Source organism: Solenopsis invicta, chromosome 14 (genome assembly GCF_016802725.1).
Source record: "Solenopsis invicta isolate M01_SB chromosome 14, UNIL_Sinv_3.0, whole genome shotgun sequence".
Classification (NCBI taxonomy): domain Eukaryota; kingdom Metazoa; phylum Arthropoda; class Insecta; order Hymenoptera; family Formicidae; genus Solenopsis; species Solenopsis invicta.
The window spans coordinates 17,121,362-17,148,112 of NC_052677.1; the positions used below are offsets into that span (position 1 = coordinate 17,121,362).

At 35.7% G+C, this 26,751-nt stretch overlaps 1 protein-coding gene across 5 annotated transcripts in view; it reads right to left on the reverse strand.

The window, feature by feature from the left end:
* Window positions 1-26,751, reverse strand: part of LOC105207673 (protein sickie) — a 200,428-nt gene that overhangs the window by 97,624 nt on the left and 76,053 nt on the right. For 4 of the 5 annotated variants that reach the window (XM_039457302.1, XM_039457300.1, XM_039457301.1 and 1 more), the window contains 2 exons: window positions 18,591-18,760; window positions 2,539-2,702 (listed from right to left, as the gene is read on the reverse strand). In XM_039457302.1, the coding sequence (XP_039313236.1) occupies window positions 2,539-2,702; window positions 18,591-18,760 (334 nt within the window). Of the gene's footprint in view, window positions 1-2,538; window positions 2,703-11,479; window positions 14,039-18,590; window positions 18,761-26,751 lie in introns of those variants that run through there. The other variant, XM_039457303.1, reaches the window with a different exon arrangement.

Genomic DNA, 26,751 nt, shown 5'->3' on the forward strand with positions numbered 1-26,751 from the left:
CAGGAATTTTTACAGATATATACTCTCTACATAATTTTGAGAAGCATGTTACATATTAATAATTTTTTAATATTAGTCTATCTTGAAGGCCTTTATAAATAAAAATAAAAATGCATTTCATGATATTAGTTGTTAGTATTTCAAACCCTCTCTTTTCCTCTATTATTATTATTATCATAAGTTTAAAAGATGATATTTAATATTCAATACATTACTTTCTACGTTCAACAAATTCAATATATATTATTTACATATTTTTCTGCGTGTATTTTTATAAATTTCATAACAAATAAATAAAAATATCATAAGTTATTTAAAGTTCATATATGTTATATATAAATTATTTTCCCTTACTTTTATTTTCAAATCCTCTAACAAAAAGCCTCATGACAACGATGCATTGAATATGAATGAAACAACATGGAATGACTTATCTCGTTCTCATTGATCGCTGTAATGGCGAGCGCCAGGTTCTCCATAGCGGAAAAAAGGGAAATCGCAAGACGACAAGGAGACGACCGGTTAGCTTTCGCATTTTTCACAATGGCCCGCTAAGCAATTGAACCAGAGAGCCAATCGGACGAGAGCACACGGAAAGATCCATGCGTGCATTTTATCGTCCTCTCTCGAAGAGAGACCGGTCCTCTCCTTTACTTTCTTTTCCCTCACCTCCATTGTCCCGTGAAACGGCTCGAGGTTGAGCATCCCTGTAAATCGGATGCCCGAGCACATCTGGCCGTGGAAACGCGGGAGTTGAGAGTAAAGTATAAACTATGGGGTGCCACCCTATTTCGCAGGGGTGGAGAACACCCCCAGTGGCTTTCCCCCGCTTTCACCTCGTTCCCTTCGTAGGTAATATCGCCATACATATGCGTAGCGTGTACGCAATAGAGAGAATAGATCATCGCACGCATTCGTGAGAGAGAAGAGGGAGAGAAGCGAGAAGAGAAAAGAGAGGGGGTAGACAAAGAAGACTATTCATCATTTCGGAAGAGACTAAGTGCAGTTAAATAAGATAGACTTGGGAGAATTATGATAAGAGCAAATACGAGCTTCGTATACGAAAACAAAATTTGACTAGGAAAAATTATTCATACGATAAGGAAAGAAGAAAAGGACGAAAGAAAATGAAAAATTTGTATATATATCAGAAAAAAAGAAATTATATATATATATATATATATATATATACACATAGATGCTCGCACGTACGAAGAAACTACGAAAGAAAGGCGTATGAGAGCGTGAAAAAGATGCGATCGTACAAGCCACCATATATACATTCGCAATAACGGGGGAGCCCCATGGAGTTTTCATGGTGGTCCAGAATCTCCTGCGACAGTCAGAAATGCGCAAAAGGGTTGCTAAAAGCTATTCACGGGACTAATGGCTAATGGGGTGTTCTTAACGCGGGTACCCACTGCACCCTATCGTTCTTTGCGTCTCGAGAGACGTGCGACTTCAAAGAAAGAAACGCCTAATTGTTTAAAGCGAGGAAAGTGATCCTATAATTCTAATTTTCATAATTATGGGCCTAACCTTGAATCTATATTACGAGTATATATCAAGTTTGCGCGTTCACGGTAATAATTTACGAACATTTTTTTATTTAAGTTATATTAACGATTTTTAATTGAGTTTTAATTGTTAAAAATTTCGACCATAGCAAACAAAAAAAATAATAATAATAAAGATGAGATTAAAATCACTGAACTGTTAAAATATCGATATAGTGAACGATATTTGTTTGCTAATAAATTTTTATTTGCAAAATTGTGGCGAACGTCGACACGATCGTACCGCAAAATAAATCATAAATTACCGCAATTATTGGCCATTGTTAAAAATGGTAACATTTAGTTTTTTAATTGCGTCCATCTCGTTCATTTCTCTTTTATTCATAGCAACATTTATAATATTTATCACGCGAAAATACATTTTGTGAATAACGCGGGATGTCAGGCCAATTGGATGTTTCTCTGGCAGCTCCCGATGCATTGCAATTGAAATTAATATACTGATATAATGTGAACGAGTAATGTATAATGAAATGTTTTAGAAAGTACAATTGGTTTTTAAACAAAATTATTTTATATAAATTTATATATAAATGTATATTATATAAGTTATTACTATAAATTAATAATTATGAAATGCTTACAATGTGTGTTAGAATATATAATACAGCATATTGTTTGAAACTATAAACAAATTATTCATAATTATGTTAATTAAAATGTTTTGTTGCCTTTTGTTCGTAAAACACAATCTCTCAATAAAAACATATGATTTAAATAAGAATTTCTTAAATTAAAAGATAATAGTTACATTTATCAATAATGTAGAATTAATATAATATAATATAATTATATTATATTAATTTTATATTATTAGTATTTAATTATATTATGCAGTATCAAATATACATTTTCTGCCCTCCGGTGATGAGGGTGAAGCTTTTATGTTTTTCTGTAAAACACGGGGATGTTTGAAAAGTTTGCGGTATGGGGGTGAGACAGGTGGGTTGATGGAACTTACCGAGTTGTGATTGATGCGTCGGTGCCGGAGCCGGTCTGACTTTGTCCGGAGGGCATCTCCTGGTGGCAGCGACGGTCGCAGGCAGAGGTATACTCGTGCCACCCCCAGGACCACCCCCAGCACCGCCAACTCCCGACGACTGCTTGTTATAAGGCGACGGCAACCTGAAAAGGGATTTTACTTGATATTTCATGGTTTCTCGATTTATAAAATAGATTTTCATGGAAAAAAATAAGAAAATGTATAAATCGTAAAATTTCAAAATATTCACACGTTTTTCTATCAAAAAATATCTACGAAAAAAATTATTCTGTGAAAAATAAATATGTGCAACAGTAATAATGTAATAAAATATTACATGTATAATGAGTAGTTTAAGTCACGCACTGGTTTTCCTTCTATAAAATTATTCTTTCTGTTACGTTATATTTGCTCCATTCAATTCTATACATTATGTAATTTTCTATAATTTTATTTATTTCTATAATTTATTATATATAATATAAATTTACATAGGAAAAAAATATAAAATATAAATTGACAAAAAGTATTAATAAAATAAAATAAATTCAATCGCATATAACGCAATAAATTATCTTGCTTAGATCATTATTCAGTTAAAAATCCTGTTAGAGAGCTAATTCGGTCCAGTAAACACGTAAATCAGCAATTAAATACATAGTTAAATTCCTTTTAACTAGCAGCCTTTTGACGTGTATGAATGTGTAGGAGCCACATATAGAGTCCATTATAACGTCATGTACACACTCTTGTGCTCGAATTACCAAGTACCGTCCATAAACCTCGCGAATATAACGGGCTTGGCAGAGAAACGGCCTTTGACTCGTGTTCGCGCCGCACGTTTAACACTAAACCCGGCTATCCGATATCCCGCGTAAATCATCGCTTTGTCCTAAATTTATCCGTTGTTTTGCCGCAATGAAAATAATTGCAACCGCCAATCGGCTCAAGTGCTCACGAAGCGGAAAATGCAGCTGGTAAGCAGGTTACTAGATTTCAAGGCTGTAAAAAGGATGAAGAAAAGGATAACGAACTACCTCCTACCTCTCACTCACGGATTGCAACTTCTCATAATTTGCTCCAAAGATTTTTATTTTATTTATTCCTGATAGAGGAAAAATAAGAAAAAATAATCGGATTATATAGATGATAAGCTTCCCTAAAAGGTCTACATACAATGTCCAAAAAGTACCTAATTAGTAGAAATACTTTTTACAACCTATACGTTCGACAACTATTTTATCATCGAAAATAAATTTGATGTAATTGTCTAATAAATTAATAAAATTACTCCAAATACACAATATTAAATAATTTTAGATATTTAATATAGCCATACGATATTGTTATCTAATTTTTTTTAATTTTAGATATTTCAAGAAAGCAAAATTAATATAATACGCCACGGTTAATAACACGATTTTCTTTTTAAATCCTGACTGTACCTCGTACAGCCAGTTTATGAGTCAGGTTCGTTTCCCGATTTATATAGCGAGTGGGTCTCGCACATCCATTTGCATCGCACGCACAGCTGGTGCAGCGCGACACACCTTTCTCGTTGCATTCTTTCTCTCGAACTGCGAGAGATGCAATCCCGCGTCCGCCGTGCAGAGACACGATACAATAATGCCTGAGGAAGGCACAATGCGAGCGAGATATGTGGAGGATTAAATTATACGATTCATCACGTGAATACACACACGCACGTCGTTTTATATAAATTTTCATTTTGCTTGTGTGCATGTGATGAGTACACGATGAGTCGGAAGATTTACATCGAATTCTCACGCAGAGGATACTGCAAATGATTTTTTAGTTAAAACGTTCCCTTCTTGCTCTTGCGATTGCAAGTTAATTGATAAGTTTTGAAAAAATTTGTTTTAATAAATTGTACACAGAAGTAAATTTGATAATTCATATGACTTATAAAAAAAACATACACACAATTCTATATATTATTAATTTAATGATTAGTTAAATTGATGTATTGTATATTACATTTTGATACGTTTCATGTGTGGTATCGAATGTTTCCCAATAAAAAATCTTTATCGAAGCAGAAATTTCATTTTTTCGCGTGACAAAATGCAGGCCTGCCGCAGATGCGTTTTAGGATATCCTTCCTGTTCCGAATCCTCCCCTAATATATTGGAACGGAATCCGCAGAACCGTACGTAAAGAAAGACTCTAGAACCTTATTGCTAAATTCAGAAAAATGATGCAAACAATTTTTAAGACAAAAATAAGAGAACGACAAAAATAAAAAAATTAATTGTGATAATAAAATTAATTCAAGATTTTCATAAAACATGACATTTAAAAATTCATAAATTTCTGGAAGAATGTAACAGTAAACAAGTTTAAAAAATAAAATTGTTTTCCTTTTACTCTCTTTCGTAATATCAATGAAGCAGGCTACGTATAATTAAATTCAATTAAAATGTTAGAATTAAAATTAAATTCTTTCACTTTTAAATTAAATTCAATTCTTTTTCCGTGCGTCGCAGAACAAATTTATTTTTATTCTTATACAATTATTATGAATCTTGCCGTTTTCTTACAAGTATATCTACGATCCTGAGAGTCGATATATAAAAAACGATCCCCTAGCAGGGACAGTAAAGTCGAATCTAGAAAAAGAGATATTTCAATCCGTAGAGGATGGTCGGCGGCGAGTCGCGAATATTTACGAGAGCAATATCGGAAATTAATGCTACGGTTGGCGCGCACCGACGCCAGGCGCCGTGGCGCGTGTTGCAACTGCTGTCACCGCCGCGACGTCTTATCCCCGGCGACGTATTAATATGGGCGTCTCGCGGCCGCAAATGATGCCTTTACAATGTCTTTGTCTCTTGTTCATTTCGGTTCAATTTGCGTCGTCAACGCGGTTATTAAAATCTTTAATGACACGCGCCTTTAGATTTTCCGGAATCCTTGCTGGTATTAATTTTCATCTACTTTCTTTTAAAATAATTTCGTAAATGCATATATTTTTCAAATTATTAGAAAAAACTCGCCAATACTAATTTTGCACTCCATTTTGTTTTTAGGATAATATTCCTTTAACAAAAGCTAAATAAATCTATAGTCTTACCTAACATCATTTATTATTATTTTTTAAATAACTTGTCAAAAATTGGTCCTTGCTTAAAGTGGCGTAATTCGGTACATTTATCTTATATAAAAAAAGTCAGAAATGTATCAACTGCGGATTTTTATTCCTTTCATTATCTAAGCAGGTCACGGTTTTCATTAGTATAATATTAATACAGTGCAACGTCTAGTTTCCAAGAAATACGGAAGTACCGCTTTACGAGATTTATGCCAGTATTGGCGACTTTCCTCTACTGTACTTCGTAGTCACGTTACGTCATTTATGACGGTATCTCGGATTAAATAATTTCTGCCGTGCTACTACTGTATTTGCGTTTTACAAAGGCCATTATTATCGCGACGTTTGATTAATCGTGTTCGATGGTCGCTCGATAAGAGTCTTTTATTCGAACAAATCACATGCAATCGAATTTTTCGGTTACACACACGTAACGCGTAATGCAATTTGTTCGGCGTCACGTGTTTCATTAGTCGTTGGCGTAATTAACAATACGCCGACTTTTTTTCGCAGCTTCAGCTCCCTCGGTTTCTAATTACCTAGCCAGCGTGTTTCATTAACGTCTATCAATGACTGGCGATGCGCGTTTGCATTGTTCTCGATGTAATCCGATGATGAGATTACAAGTAACAAGCTGATGCGAGTTCGTCACTGTTCGTTCGTCGTTGTGACATCGTCATGCCCGTCATTTAGTTAATTAACCCTATTTTGTAAATAACAAATTACGTTTGCAAAAAATGATAAAAATTACTATATGTGTACAAAAGATCTATCTTCTTTTGCCGGCGAGTCTCCTCTACACAGAAAAACTAAAATATTTAATCTGATACGTGCAACCAAATACTGAGTTGATTTAATAAATTCTTGATAAAAAAATGTAAATGGCTGATATAAATAAACTGTACTTTTTTTGTACAACTAAATACTTGCTGAATCAATCCAATTTAGTTTATCATATTTAGAACTAAATATTTTAGTTTTTCTTTTAAATTGTATTCTTAGTGTGCTAACAACAAATTAACTTTTCTAAAAATCTCAATACTTTTTATTTTAATTAAGTTAATATTAAATTGATGAAGATCATATGGCAAATGAATTCGATAAATCATTTCGTTTACGTTTGTCATTGTCGCGGTTGATAAATAAATATTCGCGAAAATGGTTCGAAATTATATCTTGGCTCCTTGTACACAAGATAACCGAATAGTCGCGCTGAGATGAACGATATAAACGCGCCATATGCGCAATTCAATTGCAAGAGGAAGGGAACCGCTGGCTCCCTTCGACGCTCGCGGGCAACAAGAGCGCGTGATTAGGCTGGTCGACCAGCAACGACAAGATGCATATCGGCAGGGACGACATTCCTTTTAATTGCTGACTGCCGGGATTGGACCGGTACGATTTTTCGAACGCTCGCCAATTAGAGATCCCGTAGCCGTGATACAGAGAGAGTGTTCTTACTCTCATTCGCCACAGCAAGATCTCGAATCTGGCGAAAGTTAGAGTCGATTCTCGTTAAAAAACCAAGTGTCGTAATATTAAATACACGTTGCTTTCTTTAAGCTCAATATTACATCATGATGTAAATTTCACTTATAGCGAAAATAAAAGGCATACAAGAGGTACGATTTAGGCGACTTGTATGCACTCAGCAACTCTCATACGTTTCATCGCAATTTTTAAAATTTTACCATCACGAGTTCGTTACACATTGTTCCCACTTTTCGATGAGTTACTGGCACGCGAGTATGAATCGCTGCAAATTGACAGTGACGTCGCGCGCGAGCAGTCGCGTTAACAAAGACCAAAGAGGTGCGGACGACGAGAGGAGCTGGGCGCGGATAGCGCCGGAACGAGTCGGATAATTCATTCCGGGTATTAAAAGTAATTTGCCTAGTCTTAAACGACGAGAAAGAGAGTCAAGACAGAGGATTCCATGCAGCGGCGCGAAGCGGAGCGGAGCCTCGTTGTTCCAGCGAAGCGCGGGATAAATTTAGAGGATCTCGAGAGAAGAAGGACTTAACTGCCGCTTCCAGGAAGAAGCACGACGACGAGCAGAACCGTTCTTCCCCGCGAGGCGATATTATTATCGCGGTTCTTTCGTGATCACCGTTTATCGTCGATACGCAGGCAAGGTCGCCGCGTCGGTGCATTCGCCGTTATGTTCCTTAAAAGATAACTTGAACTTTCAAAGGAGATTTTGGTAATGTTGTGTATCAAAAATTGTGAAAAGTGTTTAAGTGTGGTGTAAATAAGAAAAAAAATGCACGTTTGTCTTTTACATGGAGCTAGTGTGTTATCACTGCAAAATAGCGTAAGTAAATTTTATCTCAAAAATGCTCAAAAATATTATCGGATTCTAAATTGGATTTTAAAGTATTATTGGACGCCTTTAAATCCAGCTTTCTTAAAAGTGTGACGTGATAGATCTTACGCGGGTTTGCTTTCAACGAAAAAAAATCTAAAACGATCACTTAATCCTATTCGCGGACAAAATCAGTGTCAGACAGTGTTACTGGAAAAAACATTATTTATGTAAAAATTTCTATTTATAATAATTCTCTAATATATTTTTCTATTTATAATAATTTTTTAGTACATATTTTCAAAATGTATTATCTCTTTTAGAAAGATCTTGAATGCATTTTTCAGCGGTGTTGTTTACCGTTAAAGAGTTTGATCTCTCGGCGACCTCCGAAACAATCGCGATGCATAACGGTTCCGGCGACCTCCGCCCTGCTTGCCGCGGTGCATCATCGCCGATGCATCGCGAACAATGCACCATTCTAATTAATCAAAGCGAACTTGGCGAGAGCATCTCCTGGGGAACGCGAGCAAAATATGACTGCTTGTCCGCCGATTCTCATCAGGGCACGGCCGGATCTTCGCTTCGAAACCAATCGGAACGCTGATCTTTGCCGCGGATATAAACATGTTACGTATTTAATTATTAAATTTTACTTTTATTTCACACTAAGAAACGATAATGAATAATAATATTAACTACTGTAAGAAATAAAATTTAAAAATGCATAAAAAAAGTCATTTGTCTAGTTTCAAAAATAAAGTCGAAGAAAAATTTTTTTAGCGTATGTATCGATAAGTTAATGTGAGTAATTTGCACTAAAGTCATGTAAAAACTGGCATAATATTTTATTTCAAAATTCAATTATTTGAATTATTTAAAATTTCTTTCTTCTCTTAGAATTTTAATTTCTTTTTTAATATTTTCAAATATTCTCAGAACATTTTCAGACATCTTTAATGCAGTGTTATTGTCTTACGTTTTTTTTTAAGAATTATTTGTAAATGGCTTAAATCGGTTTCTCTGAAACAAACTGTCCAAATGATTCAATCATTACGCATGAGCGCAACGTTGTCAGCTCAGATAATCCCTGCTTACGCACCGCGGCGAATCGTCGTTTTTCTCTGTTGATGCACACGATCGGTGACATACGAGACGACACACAAGCTCGCTCTCGTTTCACTAACGTCAGTCGCGCAGAATTTAGCTCGCGAATCGCGCGATCGCAAAACGTGCTTGCCCGAGGATCTATTTCTGCGGCCATTCACATCGAAAACATTGACTCACTCTCGTCGACCCGTGGATGTCTTTGAACTCGTTCGCTAAATAAAGAAAGGAAGAAGCCAAAGAGAGAGCAAAAGGAAAGGATACGTTCGAAAAATTGTTTGTCCGAGAATTAAAAATTTTGCAAAAATAAAATAATAAGAGTAAAAAATAAACAAGTCGCATGACTTTTCATTCTAATTTTTACAACCTACGTATAAAGTCAAATAAATAAATCATTTATCAATTATGATGCAAATCCTTGCATCAAATGCATTTTTTGTTGCTTTTTATACGAAAATGACATTTTGTAGTAGATCAGTCTATTCACGGGAATTATCGTCGACGATTTTTCCTAACACTAAAGAGACGATTCCTGAACACCTTTTGTTAATTATCGTACCACAAAGAGAAGTTTTCGTTTTAGGGAATATTTTGCGAATTGATCGAGGGTGCTCGAGGTCGAGGATATTTGAAAAAATATCCGTAGGGTACAATCTCCTCTCTCTCTCTCTCTCTTTCTCTCTCTTTCTCTCTGTGCATGCTTGTGACGGGAAATGAATTTTTTAAGCCGGTTTAATTAAAGGATCCTATTACCCTCCACGTTTCGTCGCTATTAAAATTCTGTCCGAAATTTCGTATTCTTCCCCGTGTTCCCTCGCGAGCGATCGTCGATTATATGCCACGAGACAGATCGCACCCCCAAGAATAATGTCGCTAATAAACAGTCCCTACATTTTCCTCCCATTAAAAGTTGTCACACATACTAAAATACAATCATATCTCTATTAATGTATTTCTAAGATTAAAAATTAAATTTCTTACAATTTTTTCAGGGGGGAATGGGTATATAGATGCAAATCAGCATCAATTATTATATTAAATTAATCAATTTAATATAAATAGTGATATTACTAATTCTTATTCAACATGCTGTGTTACGACCGGAATTAATTCGGCGCACATTCTGGTTGAATTCGGAGAAGTATATAAAATCATATGAATAAATATAAGCACTAAGATCTAGCTGCAACCAAAGTAGGCTTCCTTACTATCATTGTGTTGTTACACTATCGGTCCAATAACATATTTGTAATTAAAAATTATATTATTCATTGTTTTCTTCTTATACTATTATTTTTTTTATTTCTATTATCTATAATTTGTACGAACAACAAAGTACCCAGGATAGCAGGGAAAGGGTTAAGGGCGTTACTAGGATTACACACATTGTTCTTAGTTTCCGCAACCCTCGCTATTCGCGACGGTTGGTTGCGGTTTCCTATGTACATACGCGAGAGAGCGTAATTACACGATAGTAGGAAAAAGAGAAAGAAAAGCGCCGGTCGCCGCCGATCTATATCGAGAACGGAAAAATGCAAAACCAGATCCGCCCGGTCGGTCGGTCGCAGCCGATCGCCACGGTTACTCGGGGAGAGACCGGTTAGGACCTCGCGTCTCGCAGGTCGCGAGCCTCCTCGATACCTCCAACCTACGACACGCGATTCGAATCAGCGGTCGTTGTCTGGCCAATTCGCAACTCTTTGCGAAGAAAAATGTGAAAAAATACAATTCGATCGCCATAAAAATATTAAAAAACTAAATATAATTCATCTCAATTTTTGTATCAATAATTAAGAAATGCCACGAACCTGATTATAAATTCAATTAATTAAAAAATTGCATTTTTAGTAAATTCCGTTACTTAAGTAAGATATAAAAAAAAAGATATTCACAGCATCGAATTTATGGTAATATTCTCGTTTTGTTTTTGGTAACCAGTTCAGAAATATCCATTTTAGCGAGAAATACAATTTTCCTAATCACGTTTAATTTCACGCGATCAAACGTGAAAAGACGAGCGTGTAAAGGGACCTTAACGTCTACAATTCCTCGAAGGACTTACACAGTGCATGTAGCGCGCGATTCAGGAAATCCTAAATATAACGAATAACCGGTTTCGTCGACGCTCGTCCAAACAGACGGAAGAACAAGAATCGAAACAATGAGATATAAGAACAAGAATACGTCGGAAGTGAATAAGTGAATAAGTATGAGAATTCCACCCACACGACGAATTCTATATATTATAAATTCTCAATGTCGATACTAAAAATATAATAAATGTTTTATGAGCTACATTTTACTTTTAATCAATTCTACTTTAACAAATACGAAAATCAATCCCGTTTTTCATGGATTCTTACAAATTGATTCGGCGAAAAGAATGCTGGGGATACCTGTGCGCTTCCGGCGAATTCGGCAAGCTTCGTGCCTTTCTGCTACTGCCACCCCCGCTACTTCCGCTGTTCCCCATGATGCCGCGCGATTCCCCTTCTTTTCACGAATATTTTGCAGATGACTCTTCTCAAATTGGCGAGAGTAACTGTCTTGCGTAGCACTTCATTTTATATCATTATCACCCTTTTGTATTCTCTTCGTATTAAAATAATTAAGTACTATTTTATCGTGTCAAAAATAAAATCGTTTATATATTAATCATTGCTTATTCTCTTATAAAAGAAATGTAATGTTGTAATATTATATCAAAATATTTCGAATAATACATCAAACTTAATTCACTTTGCCTCTACTTCACAGCTATTTACGTCGTTTCACAAGTTCCTCTGTCGTTTTATTAAAGAGCAGTTTTATTAAAGTATGAAAAAAAGTTTGTAATAACAATAATTTATCAGTTCATCCTGTTTATTGTATCCTCGAGGTTGCGAGTTAACGATCGAGTCGTATCGACGGGCCCGATGGTCCCTTCCTCTCGGGATCGTTATTATCCTCGCTGTAATAAGGGCTCGTAAAAACGTGGGAACGAGACACCGGTGATAAAAGAGATCTACTTTGAGCTGAGCTTCTCGATATCGTTTCGTCGATCCTCGCCGTCGATCGAATGGCAGAATTTATTGTTTCCGACCGAGCGTCGTTTCTCCTATCCGTCAGATCCTAGATCCTATTCTATCTCGCACTTTTATGCGTCTTGTTTACTGTACCGGTCTTTTATTCACGTACGCGACGAGACGAAATCGCTCTTTTCCCAGTCTCTCGAACGAAAGAGAGACTAAACTGGACGAGAAGAATTTTTGCGTGGGAGGGAGATCCAATACCGAGCGCGTGCATAGAGAAATCTTGCTCTCACTTGATATGATTGATAATTCTAAATATCAGTTTTAGGATTCGTTAAATTCTACTCTCGACATAAACGAATTTATAAGTCTTTTTATCTTCCGCTGTTGGCTTCACCTTTCCACGTATTATTCAGAAAGTGGTATATGTATATCTAAGCTCGTACAGCATTTTCTCTTTTCACTTTTAATTAATTATTTCTAATTCTATTAACACGATATCACTTTTATGTTTTCACGGTCTATTATTCTCCCGTAATAATACTTGTACTTCTTTTTTGTCAATTCTCACAACATTTTTTCACGCTTTCGCTTCCTTCGTCTCGCATAAAAAATAAATGTCCGTTAACTGAAAGACAAGAGCTTCGTTAGAAACTTAAAACGCATCGGCTTCCCGGCGGAAATCGAAAGCACTCGAAGTGTCTTCTTCTTTAAGAGACGCTAAATAATTCACCCTCAAAATTCATGCATATTTCATCGATTCTGCCTCATCCTCGATTCTTCGAATTCTCGCTATTGTCACGTTATCTCCTCGGCGATTGGTCGATCCACGAATTCCCCCGAGAGAATATTACATATATATTATGTACAGAGAAATATTCTTAAATCCTAGTTTTTCCTACAGTGACGCGCAGTTGCAACAAGTTGCATTCCGCAGAATGCAACTGCGAAAAATAATGAGGCGCTCTTCGAGTATTCCGCAATTCCGATGTTAGCGTGCCAACAGACACTTTCGTCGTGATTTGATCCGGCTTGCCGTTCGATCGACCGACTTATCGTCGATCGTGAGATGAGATCAGGTTAGAACAACAATCAACATCCTTACGGGATTGATGCAAAAAGGCGAAAACGTGGAGAAGCTCTTGACGCTGCGGTAGATTGCGGTGGAACAAAAAGCTATGCAACAGACTTTTATTGCGAAATTAAATTAGTCTGGATTAATTAATTCTCCATTAATATTAACTTTAATTTTTCATTATCACATTACGTACGTATGTTCTCGTTCTACATTGTATAATATAATTAAAATAATTTTTAATTTTAATTACGTTTCATTACAGTTTACTCATACCATATTAAATTTAAATATAAAAATTTATCCTATATAATTATTCATTTTTTTGTTTAACATCATTGTCACAGAAAAATTTTATATATTGGTTCCAGATTAATCTTCTTTAATTCTCGCTCCAGTTGAAATATCGCGACTTCCTCGCGGATCAATCTTCCCGCGTCAAACACGTCCAAATAGATCGTATCACGAGAGCGTTTTCCTCTCACGTTCAAACATAATCCATAAGTGCATCGTCAACTTCCATCCTCTTCTCCTTCTGCAATGCCACTTCCACGAGCGCGATCGCTATCGATTCTTCGCGGAGCCCAAGGATCGACACTTCACTGCGTTCCGCGCATGATCGAGCGGATCCATCGAGATCCTGGCGCACTCGAAAGATTCGCGAGACGAAACGCGAAGACGACGGTGAGAAAAGAGGCAAGAAAGGAAGTCCGAGAAACCGTTCGGCTCTCGAGAGAGAGCGTCATCGACTTGAGCGACGACGCCTCATGGCGACCACGGGCGACCACCACACTCCGCTGCGATGGTCATGGTGGTGTGGCCATGGTGTGTAGGCATCGTTGATGGCCCGTTTCGAACTGAACCGCCGCGAAAGGCCCGGCAAGAGAAGAGAGAACCATTCCCGTTCCCATAGCACGTGGTGCTTTCTCTCTTTCTCTCTCTCTCGCTCTCTTTCTCTTTTCCCCCCTACGCTTCGGTATCTCGCGACCCCTGGTCCCCCTCTCTTTCGTCAACGGCATCCCTCTCGCTCTCCCGTTCACCTTCCAGCCCCCTTCGGTTCACACCGGCTTCCCCATGCAGATGCATCCTCCCCTCTCTCCCTCCGGCAACTCTGTCTCTCTTATACCGTTCTGTCACGCTTTATCTTGCTATCTGTCTTTCTCGCACCTTCCTGACGTCTAGCTGGACGTCTAGGCTTTCTCACTCTTTCTTTCTCTCTTTTGCTCTCGCTCTCTCTCTCTCTTCATGGTGCTCCGATGCTGCTGCGCTTCTTTGTCTGAATACAGCTTTCTCGCACCCTCCTGTATCCCTTCTTCTCTTCCTGCCTCTCTTTCTCTCGCCATGTTCCGTTCTCTTTTCGTCGGGTACACCCTCGCAGGATCGGTCCTTGTTCTTCGTTAGTCTCTTCCTCTATTCCTCTCACGATCTCACTCCATCTTTCTCAGACTCTCCTTCATTCGTTTTAGCTCTCGCAGCCTCTCTGGAGCCCGCTCTCTTCGAGTCCTCCTTCTCTTTCGCGGTGCCCGACCAGCCAATGGGAGGTTCAATCTTCCCTGGGAGCTGGCCAATGCTAGCGGCACGCTCGACGGATTTTTAAACCATTTTTATGCTAATATCCCGCGCCTGATGTGCACGTGCACGCGCGAACGTATTGTGCGTATACTCTAACGAGATGTGCGTACGCGTGTGTGAGAATGCTTTTTGTCAGCCTTGACCCTTGCCCGTCTTTACCTTTGCTTGTTCTCATACATTTTTTCTTCGAGCTTCTAAATATAGAAATTCGACTTGGCTAAGATTTCTTTTTAATTAAAAAAGTTGTATAAAAAAATTTCTCTTTTAAGAGAAAATAATTAATTTTTATTAATTCTGATTCAATAAAAAGCCATTCATAATTTTATGACGAGAAATAATTCCAGTTAAAAGTCTTTCATTGAATTAAGCGCTATAGAGTTGCGAATTAACAAAGAAGCTTTGTTCTCCATTGAATTTCAAAGAAAATCTCTTCGCTTTAATAGATTATAATTAACAGATTAATTTTCTACATATGCACACGAATAGATATTTAATTTATTAAATTTAGCAGGTTTATGTTTATTGCAATTAATGTGTCGAAAATATTGCGAAACATGACAAAAAATCCCTATTAAATTTTTTAAATAAAAAATTATACAAAATTCCCTGAAATGTTTTCGTAGATCAAATTGAGGATACATATTTTGAGGGTCCAAATACACCTATGTGCTCCGCGGTCTTGAGAGTGGTCCATAACGCGCCCACGCGGGGGACTAGGTATACACTCGGGGCATAATGGAGCATTGTTAATATGTTAATGCACGCGCGGCCTGCCCGAGGGTCCCAGCATCGCGCTTCTCCCGTCCGAAGAATCGTTACGCGCTCCATTAGATCCAGGCTCCAGAATGACCCTTTTGCTCGAGAGAGAGATTTTTCTAAGCGTTTCCGTTATCTCGACTCGCGCAGGCCAAGAATTTTCTAGCCCTAACGTAAACATCCCCTAGTTCAATTTTCATAGTGCAAAAAATTTACAATCAAATTTAAATATTGCTAAACATTTTGTAAATAAACGTGTAACTTTTTCTCAAAATATGAGACACAAACTAGATATTTCATCAAATAAAAAATTTATAATAATTCTATTAGAGTAAAAAAAATTTTCTCAAGCTGATTGAAGAATATTAATCATTATATTTGATCGATTAGATTGCAGAAGAATTTCCTTTTTTTTTTAATTTGCAATCGAGTATCGGTTGAAAAATTATGAGTTCTGTATTGAAATTAAAGCTAATTTTATTTAAATTTTTCTGTACTCATTAAAAAAAAATTTTAAAGAAAAATATAAATTAAAATGTTTAAATATTTAATAGTTTAATAGCTCCGATTTACTTTTATTAATAATTTTCTTACAAAAATATAATAAAAAAATATATTTATATAATTAAGTGTTAAGCAAATTATAAATAATAATGAAATCATGTAAATTAAAAATGTAAACAAAACTTGGAAATAATATCTAACTCTAAATTCAGAAATTCTGCAAAGTGTTACTCGAATTAGTCAGAATTTCGGGATGTTACTCATCTAATTGTAAGCAATTCGTCGCCCAGCCCAAGAAAATACCGCGATTTAAAAATATCGACCTTGACAGTTGGGTCGCTTACCACGCGTGGCATCCTCGCGCGTGCAGTCGCGTGCACGCGCGATTAATAAGAGTCAGTCACCCTTAGAATAGCTTTTAAAAGATACACCCTCTTTTTCGTCATACTTATTTCCGTATACCTCTTTTCTAATTCATTGCAGCGAGAAAATGATTTATTAATTTTTTACTCTATTATATATTTTATAGCTTTAAATTTAAATGATGCAGTTTCTTATTTTTATTCGATTCTAATCTAATTTAATTAAGTATTCCGTATTCTATTAGAAATTAATTTATTAAAATTTTAAAGAATTTTTTTTAACTATTCAACAAATATTATTTTTTCTTTCCCTCGTCCTTGTCATTCATTTTTTGCTCTCTCTCTCTCTTTTTCCGTAGCTCAAGCATACGTTTTCGTCTTTCTTTCTTCTCGGTTACTGCAATTAACCGTAGAGTAATTAAAATATTTAAAGTTGTCTCCCTCTCAGTCGTGAAAAGCATTTTCTGCGTGCCGAAACATTGGTATAACTGTATGCGCTTTACTCGACGTCGATAATGCGAGAAAGCAGACGAGAAAGAGAGAAAGAGAGAGAGAAAGAGAAAGAGAAAGAGAGGAGGAGGAGGAGACAGGTATGCCGGTTGATTAACGCAGACGTTAATGAACGTCGTTGCCCAGCCGCCGTTTCGCAGAACGTCGGTATCGATTTGACTACGCGGCAGGAAACAAAGCTCTCAACATAGATCTCGGGTCGCAGCAAGATGTAAATGTAAATGTTACACCAAACAAAGCCCGTATCAAATTGTGCAAAAGGAAGTAAATAAAGAACAAATTTGTCACAAATGAATTTTCGGTGAAAATAAACATATAAAGATAAAACCTGATTAGAAAAAGGAAATTATCAAAATGAAAAGATACGCAATGAATAATAATGAAGTAACTTCTAAGATACGTAAGCTTTAATATTAATATACAGCTATTAAAATTAAAAATCATTTTTCTTTAGAATAAAAATATATTTCGAAACGTCTGCTAAATGTCTTTGATAATTGAACGTGGTTTATCAAAATATTAAAAGCATTAATGCATTTTTGCATTTTTAAAGACTTTTGTGTAAGTTAATATTATAAATTTTTTAATTTTCATTAACTTTTAATGAAAATTCCAAGGTACGTAAGCTTCAATATTAAGCATGTAAAAATACAGCTGTTAAAATTAAAAAGCACTTTTTTAAAATAAAAATATATTCCGAAACGTCTGCTGAACGTCTTTGGTAATTGAACGTAACTTGTCAAAATACTAAAAGCATTAGTGCATTTTATGTTTCTAAAGAAGACTTTCTGTGAAAGTTAATAAATCTTCTTTCAGATTTTCCTTAATTTTTAATATGTGCCTGTTCAGGTGTCATTTTGTGTGATTTAACGTTCCACCGTAAATCCGATTTAACTGAATTCATTAAACTATAATATCTCTCTCGCTCTCTAAGTAGCGTCAAGTTTCGGACCGGAGTTAAATTTAAGCCGGATCGCGCTCAAAAGCTCTCAGGCGACGTTCTGCGTCATTGAAACGTCACCGCTCATTTACGTAATGTATCCTTGTCGCTTCATAAAAGTTGATCGATTATATGAAAGTCTTCGTTCAAATTAAATCAACGAATTTTCACGGACCGTCAAATCATGAATTGATATCAATCAGTCATTGATAAATATATAAACAAAGGTTTAGCTAAGGATGAAATTAATTATTATTATTAAATATTGATAAAGTTTTACAACTTCAAATTTCAGTTATCAAAACATGATAGGTAGGTACCATCGACTACTACAGCAGATCTTTGTATATATCTGCTACGAAAGCTTCCATGAATGGAGTCGCCGTTTTACGAGTCGCCGTTTTACCGACGTTGGGTTGTACCGACATTGAGTCACACTGATGGTCGGTATCTGGATAAAAGCTCGATTGCGAAGAGTGTCGATACAATCTACTGTTATTACCCGTTAACGGTACGGCAAAAAAAATTGGGAATTTCAGAAATAAATACATATGAGAATAAAAATCATGAAGAGAACAATTTTAGAATATAAAGATTTAAAAGATCTTGAATGTAAACATTTTCCAGAACTCTTAAAAAAATTCTACAATTTAAAAAGAGTTCTAATAATCTAAATTGCAAAAAGAAAAATTTTAATGTGTAAATGTAAAAAAATGAAATGTAATGTCTTCATCATGATCATTATGCTCATTTATTTTTCTCCGAAGAACGACTTACCTGGGCATATCCTGTAGCTGCTTGGCTCGCTGCTTGTAACGTGACAAGGCGAAGAGCAAAGCCAGTACCGGCCACAGGGTTGATCCTGCCGCCAATTCACCCGGGTTCACTGCGCCTACATCCGCCCCCAGAGCCCGCAGTGCTCCCACGCACAAACTCACGTTTTCGACCTGTGCAACAACGAAACGAAGCTTTGTTATTGATCAATTTCATAAAATGCGCCACCTGCTACTGTTTTTTACTTTGTACATTTTTTTTATTTCTAACGCATAAATATATTTTATTTCCGCAAAGCTAGAAATTATTTTTAAGATTTCTAAATAATTTATTAAATTAAATACTATACTTCACTTGTGAAAAAATATAATATGTATTTGTTTTTTTACAAGCAAAAGTAGGAAGACTCAGATTTAATCCTTGAATGATTAAAGTATTTTTTTTCAATAAATTATTTACAGTATTTGAAGAAAGAGGATTTCTCGTTGACATCATTACCATAATAAATGCTTGTTAGCATCATTATTATTAAATTGATTATCAATTCAATATTGCGATATTATGTTATCACATGTATTCATTCAACTTGAGTTGCGTTCAAAGAGTATGCCATTAACCCTATTCCGTCATTCTATCTTTATTGGTCATTAGACGTAAAATAAGGATAAAATGACGCAATTGCGCTGATAGCACGCTCCGCGAACGTAGCCTTAGGGCGGCGTTTTAAAATAAAAAAATTTATTCGGCGCCCAGTTTGATGAACTTGAACAGATGTATAAAATCGTACAAAAAATATCAGCATTAAAATCCAATTATGACAGATAAGAGTCTCCTCTAATTAGTTCGTGTCTTCATGTATCAATCTACATTCTCTCATTAGTACGTTTATATTTTTTCGTTAAAATCAATAAGGACCAGTTTTAATCATTTCTCTATCGATTCACTATCAAGAGCAATGCAGGTACCGAGGCAGCTAGTTCTCGATATCTAGTAAGAATCAGTTTCACGATCAGAGATCAAATAGAGGCACAGATAACGTCCTCTGTGAAGAGGAGCATAGAAGAAGAGAAGGTGGAAGAGTGTAAGATATCCTCGAGAGACAAGCATACAAAAGCCCCTTGCTGGCTTTCCACACGGTACACCATACGATACATACAATGCGAGAGTGAAACGTGACCGCCACGATCGTGGCTACCTTGCACACGCGTGCCTACCGACCTCTCGTTTCCATTGTTTCTGGTCTCGGCTTTTGCCCAGAAAACAAGCCGTACCGAGACACTACAGGGTGGCACGAGAGAGAGCCGATGACTCATCTGGTCACGGGAACGTAAGTATCACCCCATTAATTTAATCGGAAAGTCTATTACAAAGAGCACTATTACCAAGATGGAGTTAACAAGAAGATAAAAGTGGAAGTGAATTTGTGTTTGCGTATTTGTATGATTTAAAGACACTAAATTCAGAAATTCATAAATCAAAAATGAGGAACATAAAATTCAATTTTTTATTTACAGTTTTCAGATTTTCTCTTTCTTAAGGACGAATTACACCTGTTTTCGAAACAATAAAAGGATTATTGTTCCTTACAATACATTTGAAAATAAATATGAAAATTGTTATAAACACAATTTTCATATTTATATAATTTACTTAATGCATTTAATGTTAACACATTTGTAAAAATGGATGCCTTTGACAACATAATCGGAATGCACCGCGTCATGCCAGAGGTTGATACAAACTTTCGTTCTTTTTCCAATGACAGAGAGAGAGAGAGAGAGAGAGAGAGAGAGAGAGAGAGAGAGATCACACGTTGTATCGAGACATGAATCCTTATCATGATCCATTAGTGTTTGAAAAGGATATCTCCCGAAAGCGCCGCAGTGCACCGCAAAAGGCGAAGTTCACCACGAGTTTCAAGTTATCCTGATGAGATGACAGCCGTAAATGGCGACGATGCTTTTTAATGCATTCCGCTATCTCTTCCCCGCTGAACGCGTGGATCGTCATGAAGAATTGCGTGGTTCGTGCTTTATGACGATCCAGAATCACGCGTTTCTTCAATCAAAATTTCAGTAAATTTTAATTAACGCTTAGGAATTCTGTTCTGCGCATTTTATTTCAATTGAATATTTAAGTTTGATTCGAACGAATCGTCATTCTTTACTAAAGTATATTTTTTAAATTAAGGAATTGCATAGTAGAAATCTGTCTTCTCTTATTATTTAAAAGCAAATTTTTAAGCTTCAATACACGTACAATAATTTGATATTAATATAATTATTTGTCTCCCAACTTAAAAATTAGTTTTTAAATATTGAGTGTGGGAGACGGATTTCTATTATGTAATTCCTTAATTAAAAAAAATATATAATTCAGGAAAGTATGACGAATCGTTCAAATCAAAATTAATTAACTGCTGATGCAAATATACGCCAGTATTCATGAGTACACCTATCTCGCGAGGACAATCCCCTTCGGAATACCCCTGGGGCCCGCGAGTCTGCGGTCCCGGAGCGGGAAAAAGGAGAGAGAAGGAAAGAAAGGGAGAGAAAGAGAGGTTGAAGTCCAGATATGGTGGGAGATGTCCTCTTATGGTAACGTCTTCGCTTCTGCGGTTCACGAGGGGGGAAACGAACAAGAGAAAAGGAGTGCCATAGAAGGACTCTCTTTTTCTGTATACGTCTTCTTTTCTGTGTATACGTCTTCTTTTCTGTCTTTTATATCATGAATGACGAAATAATGTAACGTAATGTATTCTCCTTTTTATATTCTTAAAAAAAAATTATTATGACATCAAAAATATTTGAAAAATTGAGTACGTTAGTCTGTAAAATATGTTTAACTATATAGCTAATATAGCAAACTATTATACTACTATAATTTATTATTTAGATTTCTCTTCTCTCATTATTATTCTGTAGTTATAATCAAATAATTAAGTACAAAATATACGTGTCCAACTTATTATAGAATCCTAAGAATCTATACTTCGCTTTTTAAATTACCAGAATGATTAATTTAGTGTAATCATTTTCTATTAATATTCCTTCGTAAAATTTTCATTGCGGAGTTAATAAATCAACTGCAAGAAAAGCTAACGAGTGGGAAAGTTACGAGGCGTATTAGGTTGACAGACGTGTGATATCTGCTATGTGAAAGCAGCAAGAAAGCTGCACATTACGCACCTTCTACCACGATCCCGAAGTAGTAACGGACAATGTGGCCGGACAAAATATTTTTAGACTGCTTGAGTCTTCCGGACTTTTCCTACCTAATAGCTAAATAGTATCGCGCTTATCTATCAAGCATAATCTTTATCTTATCAGGGATGCCAAAGATAGTTTCCAGAAGTAACGCGGAAGCATAGAAATATACGGAAAATTATTTTTGTCGTGTTTTCGAATAAATTTGACTTTAATGAGAAAATAAATAGCAATATAAATTCTTGAAATTATTCGATGACATAAAATTTCTTTAGTCCATTTTGCAATTAATTAGCAAAGATACTCAATAATGAATTGTTATAATAATTTTACGCAATACTAAAAATATTTCGCGACGTGAAATTAATTTAACGTACGATTAGAATCAATTTAATAAAGCACGTAATAAAGTTCGCAATTAGAGGCTTGTGGTTCGTGGAATTCGGGGTGAATTTCCTCGAAGCTTCTTCTGCCAAACGAGCGCGATTTAACGTGGTTCGGGAAAGAGCGAAAGGGAATTCCTGTCGAGGCTAACCTGATTTTCTAAGACACCTCTGAGAAGAGAGAAAAGCCGCGCGATGTCCGCACGACATCCCGGAAATGGAAGCGGCAGCTGGACGAACTGACGCTCGTTAAAACCTGCAATTAGCGCAATCCCTCAGCTTCGAAACGGCGAAACGAATTCAGTCTTCGGTCAGCGGATCTAATTGACTCCACTCGTGTACGCTAATGGACATAGGTACTAATTCCACTCGTGTATACGTAAATTTGATATGCCGAAAATGTAACTTTTAAATTTAATTGCCATAATATTTAAACATTAAAAAGTATTTGAGTATAAAATAAATAGTATCAATTTTAATTTAAAAATTCAATAAATGTAACATATTGATGTAATATAATATAATAGTGAGATTCAATTAGTAAAACTATTTATTAATGTAACGTTGAAACGTATATAACAAGACTTTATTACATTAAGTTTAAATAAAACAAGTAAATCTGTACAATTCAATTTGCTTCGATTCATGTGTGTGTTTTTTCCTCAGTTGAATTAAATAAAGTTATATGAAGTGGAGACGCGACTTTGCGGCGCGTTAATTGTTTGGTTTACTGCGCCGCGGAGGAATTTAATTAATGCCGCACTGTCACCTTTTGCGGAATTTTCGGAATTTACGAAAGCTGGGTCGACGGCCCTTTCATCTGAGGCGGAAAAAGAAAGAGTTTGCGCAGGCTGGAAGCGTGGCGGATCAATTTCGTGATTAGTACTGATTACCGTTCGCCTTGCGGGCTTTAATTAAAACCATTGCTGAGAACGTGCTTCAATTTAGTCCGCGCTGTAGTGCGAATTTCTCGCCGAAGAAAATTATTTACGCCTCGTCCGGCACTTCCGTCAAAATTATTTAAAAACCGTTCGCAAAGTGGTAAATAGGACTTTCGTTGAGCTAAACCAAAATTAAAAACTCTGATAAGCAATAACAAAGTAACAAGTGAATTAACAATAGTATTTTATTCACACTGAGAACAAATTATATAGATCTTGCGTTTTATGTACTGAGAAAAAAAAATCGAAATATTCAAAGACGAATGATATTTAGTGACGTTATTTCTTCAGTATTGATTTGTTATAAAAAAGTTTGATGGAATATACATTGTAAAATATCTCATTTTTCTTATTAATTAATTAATTTGCTAAAATGTTATTTCGTCATATTTAAATAAAGATTTATTTCAGTGAGATTAATTTATATCCTACAAATAAATTTTTAAATATCTTTCGCTTAGTATAAATTTTATATAAAATTTCGTTTTTGTTATATAATAAAATATTATATGTCAAGAAAAAGGTACAATATAAAACTTTATACATCTGAGGATTCATGCTGTTAAAATTAGAGAATCTGAATCCTCGAAGCTAACAATAAGATGTAATGATGACTAAAGATTTATGTTACCAAGATTGAAAGATTTGAGGATTTCGAAGTTCTACATAAGCCTCTCGGAATCTGATTACAAAATTAAGAGGTGCGTAATTTGCAATTCTCATTGAAATTCCGAGTCACCCGGTGTAATCCAGTAGGGTCCAAACAAGCCGGCTTAATGGTTACAACGGCCGACAGAATTCGCGGAATGTATAACGGGAGCATGATAATCTGCGGAGAAAAATGAACGGTTCGCAAACGGCTTCGAAAAGCCGAACGATCTTGTAATAATCGGCTCATGGATCTTTAGCAAATCGTGTCCGTGAATTTATGCCAAATAATCCTGACAATATAAGGATTAATCAGGAAATACGACATTAAAGAATTTTTAAAGTCTCTCTTAAAAGCATGAAATTTGTGCAATTTATTTTAAATCGATTACCGTGATAAAACAATTTATTAATCCTCAGTGCCCACATTTCAAAAGAGTCCCTATCTGCCCGTGCTCGAGCATATATATTTTTGAAATATTTACTTTTGAATAAACAATTTAAAAAATTAACTGACTAAAATTAACTGACTTAAAAACATTTACTTTTAAGTAATTAGATATTTTATCTTAAATATATAATTTTGTATTTTACCATTTTTTTACATTTAAATAATAAATTTACTAACAAACTAATAATATTATTAAACTTAATTAAATTGTTTCCTTAGATTAAAAATTTGATTATATTGAATATAAAAATAATTCAACGGTAAATATTTTCCAGAACTGTAAGAATTACTTGAATAAACATTATTTCTTCGTTTTATTTACATAAATATTTCATGTATCTGTCGAGACACACCGAATAAATAATAACATTTTTTTGTTAATTGTAAGATACTTTTTCTCAGTATATCAGGTTATAATGCATCGATTTTAATTAAATTTTTATTTTATTCGATCGTTTAGAGGCCGAGAAGAAAAAGGAATTTTTCGAGGCGAAAGTCGTAGCACAAGAGATATTTTGCAATAAGTAAACAGCAAAAGCTTTGAAAATCGAACCGGATCGCGCTGACTCAGCACTGAGAGTTAATATATAGCTTTTCCAGGTGTATAAATTATGATTCTTCGAGAGCGGTGAGACATCCTCGAGGCCTTAAATTCCAATAATTTAATAATTCTACGAAATTTAGACCATAAAAACAAATTTATCGCGATCTTTAGTCGGCGATCCCACGACTTCAATTCAGGTATCGGAATTTCCCAGACTCTTCCGAATTCTTTAGTCTCCTCCTTTTATTTTTGATGAATCATTGGGATTCAATCTCCGATTTGTCAAATTCCACGAACATTGACACCTTGAAATCGAGCGATTTTGATCGTGGCGATCCCTTTTTTTCCCGTGCGCGTCGTACACACGGCACAAAAAAAGAGAACCGTGCTATTCCGATTTGGGCTCACGTAACAATCGCTCGGGGGCACGCCGCGTGTCTTCTGGAACGAAGTCGCGTTACCGCGCGCGCGTGTATGCTCTCGAATCGAAGCTCACCTTGAATCTCGTTTAGAGCCGGCGCGGGCGCGACGCACGATCGGACAACGACTCGCGGTAAAAATCCGCGCGCCGATGAGAACGGCACCGCACACAGCGCGCACAATAAGCGACGATAACGATCGGAGAAACTGCAATTCGCTGCTGCAATGCGCCGCGGACTGCAACGTGTGCGCACACGTGTCTCTCCCAGCCTGACTGACCTTCGGCTTCCGGCGAACTAGTTCTCCAGTATAGTGACCGTATCCGTTTCGTGTCAATAAACGTATCGTAGAAATCATTGCGAGATATTTGCAGGAGAGATGTATGCATCCCATTATTTCATTCTCGCGAATTAATGAAGAATGACAGAATTATTCTAGACACTAAAAAATATAAGAGGAAACAGAAAAAAAAAGAATTTTGTGACGTGAGATCTGAGGGTGTATAAGACATTCTCAAAATATTAAGAAAATAATTAAAAAAATTACAGATTGTTTTATATTGCCTTTGAAAGTAGTAGAAAAAATTTGGCGGCGATTTTTTATCGGGATAAAACATTATTTTAATAAGAAGTAGACGTGTGTTCTAATGACAATATAATTATTAATGAAATAATGAAATAAGAAATGATGAAAAATATCTGAATATTTTTATTTAAGTACTTTAAGTATTCAAGATAATTTGTGTAAAATTACTACAACAGTTATTATTTAACTTTGTATTTAATATTATTTAAAAACCGTTTGACAAAGATTGTAATGTCTAAAAAAAGTATTATTAATATCCTTTCTTCTTGGCAACTGCCAGATCTCTTTTCAGGATTCGCAACTCTTTCAATCTAAATTCCTTTGCATCAACTCTGATATCGGCGCAATTTTATGTTACTTTCGTATGTAAAAATGTAAGGCGGTTGCGCGAGATTTGCAAAGATTGCGCGTGAAGATTCGCGACCACATTGCACGCCAGGTTCTCCATTTTCGGTACCGTTAGGAGGCTACTCCTGTGCCCTTCTATCTCGGTCTTCTGCTGCAATTTGATCGGACGTGCGTTGAAATTCGCAAAGAGCGCGGATGACTCGATCCTTCGACGAAAAACCGACTCCCCGCGGCTCACCAGAACTCGTTAAAAGAAACGTACGTCTAGAATCGCAACTACCTGTTCCAGTCGTCCAGGAAGGACGAGACTGAATTTTATTCGCTATTCTTTTGAAATAATTATTCGCCTTAACTCGTTTCAAACAATCTTCACGATGCGATTAAATACGATATACGATTAAGAAATAATATTAAATTGTATTTATTTAATCTTGATTTATGTTTGATTCGAGTTGATTTTGAAAAATAAAACAGTAAAGATTTTGAAACAAAGGTGCTTGAATTTAATTTTTGTAATCAACGTATTTTTTTTATATCAATTATTAATTTTACTATAATCAATTTTATATTAATATGGTTTGTTTATAATAAAAATTGTGTTGATACGATTTAGCAAACTTGATAAATTTTATCAATTT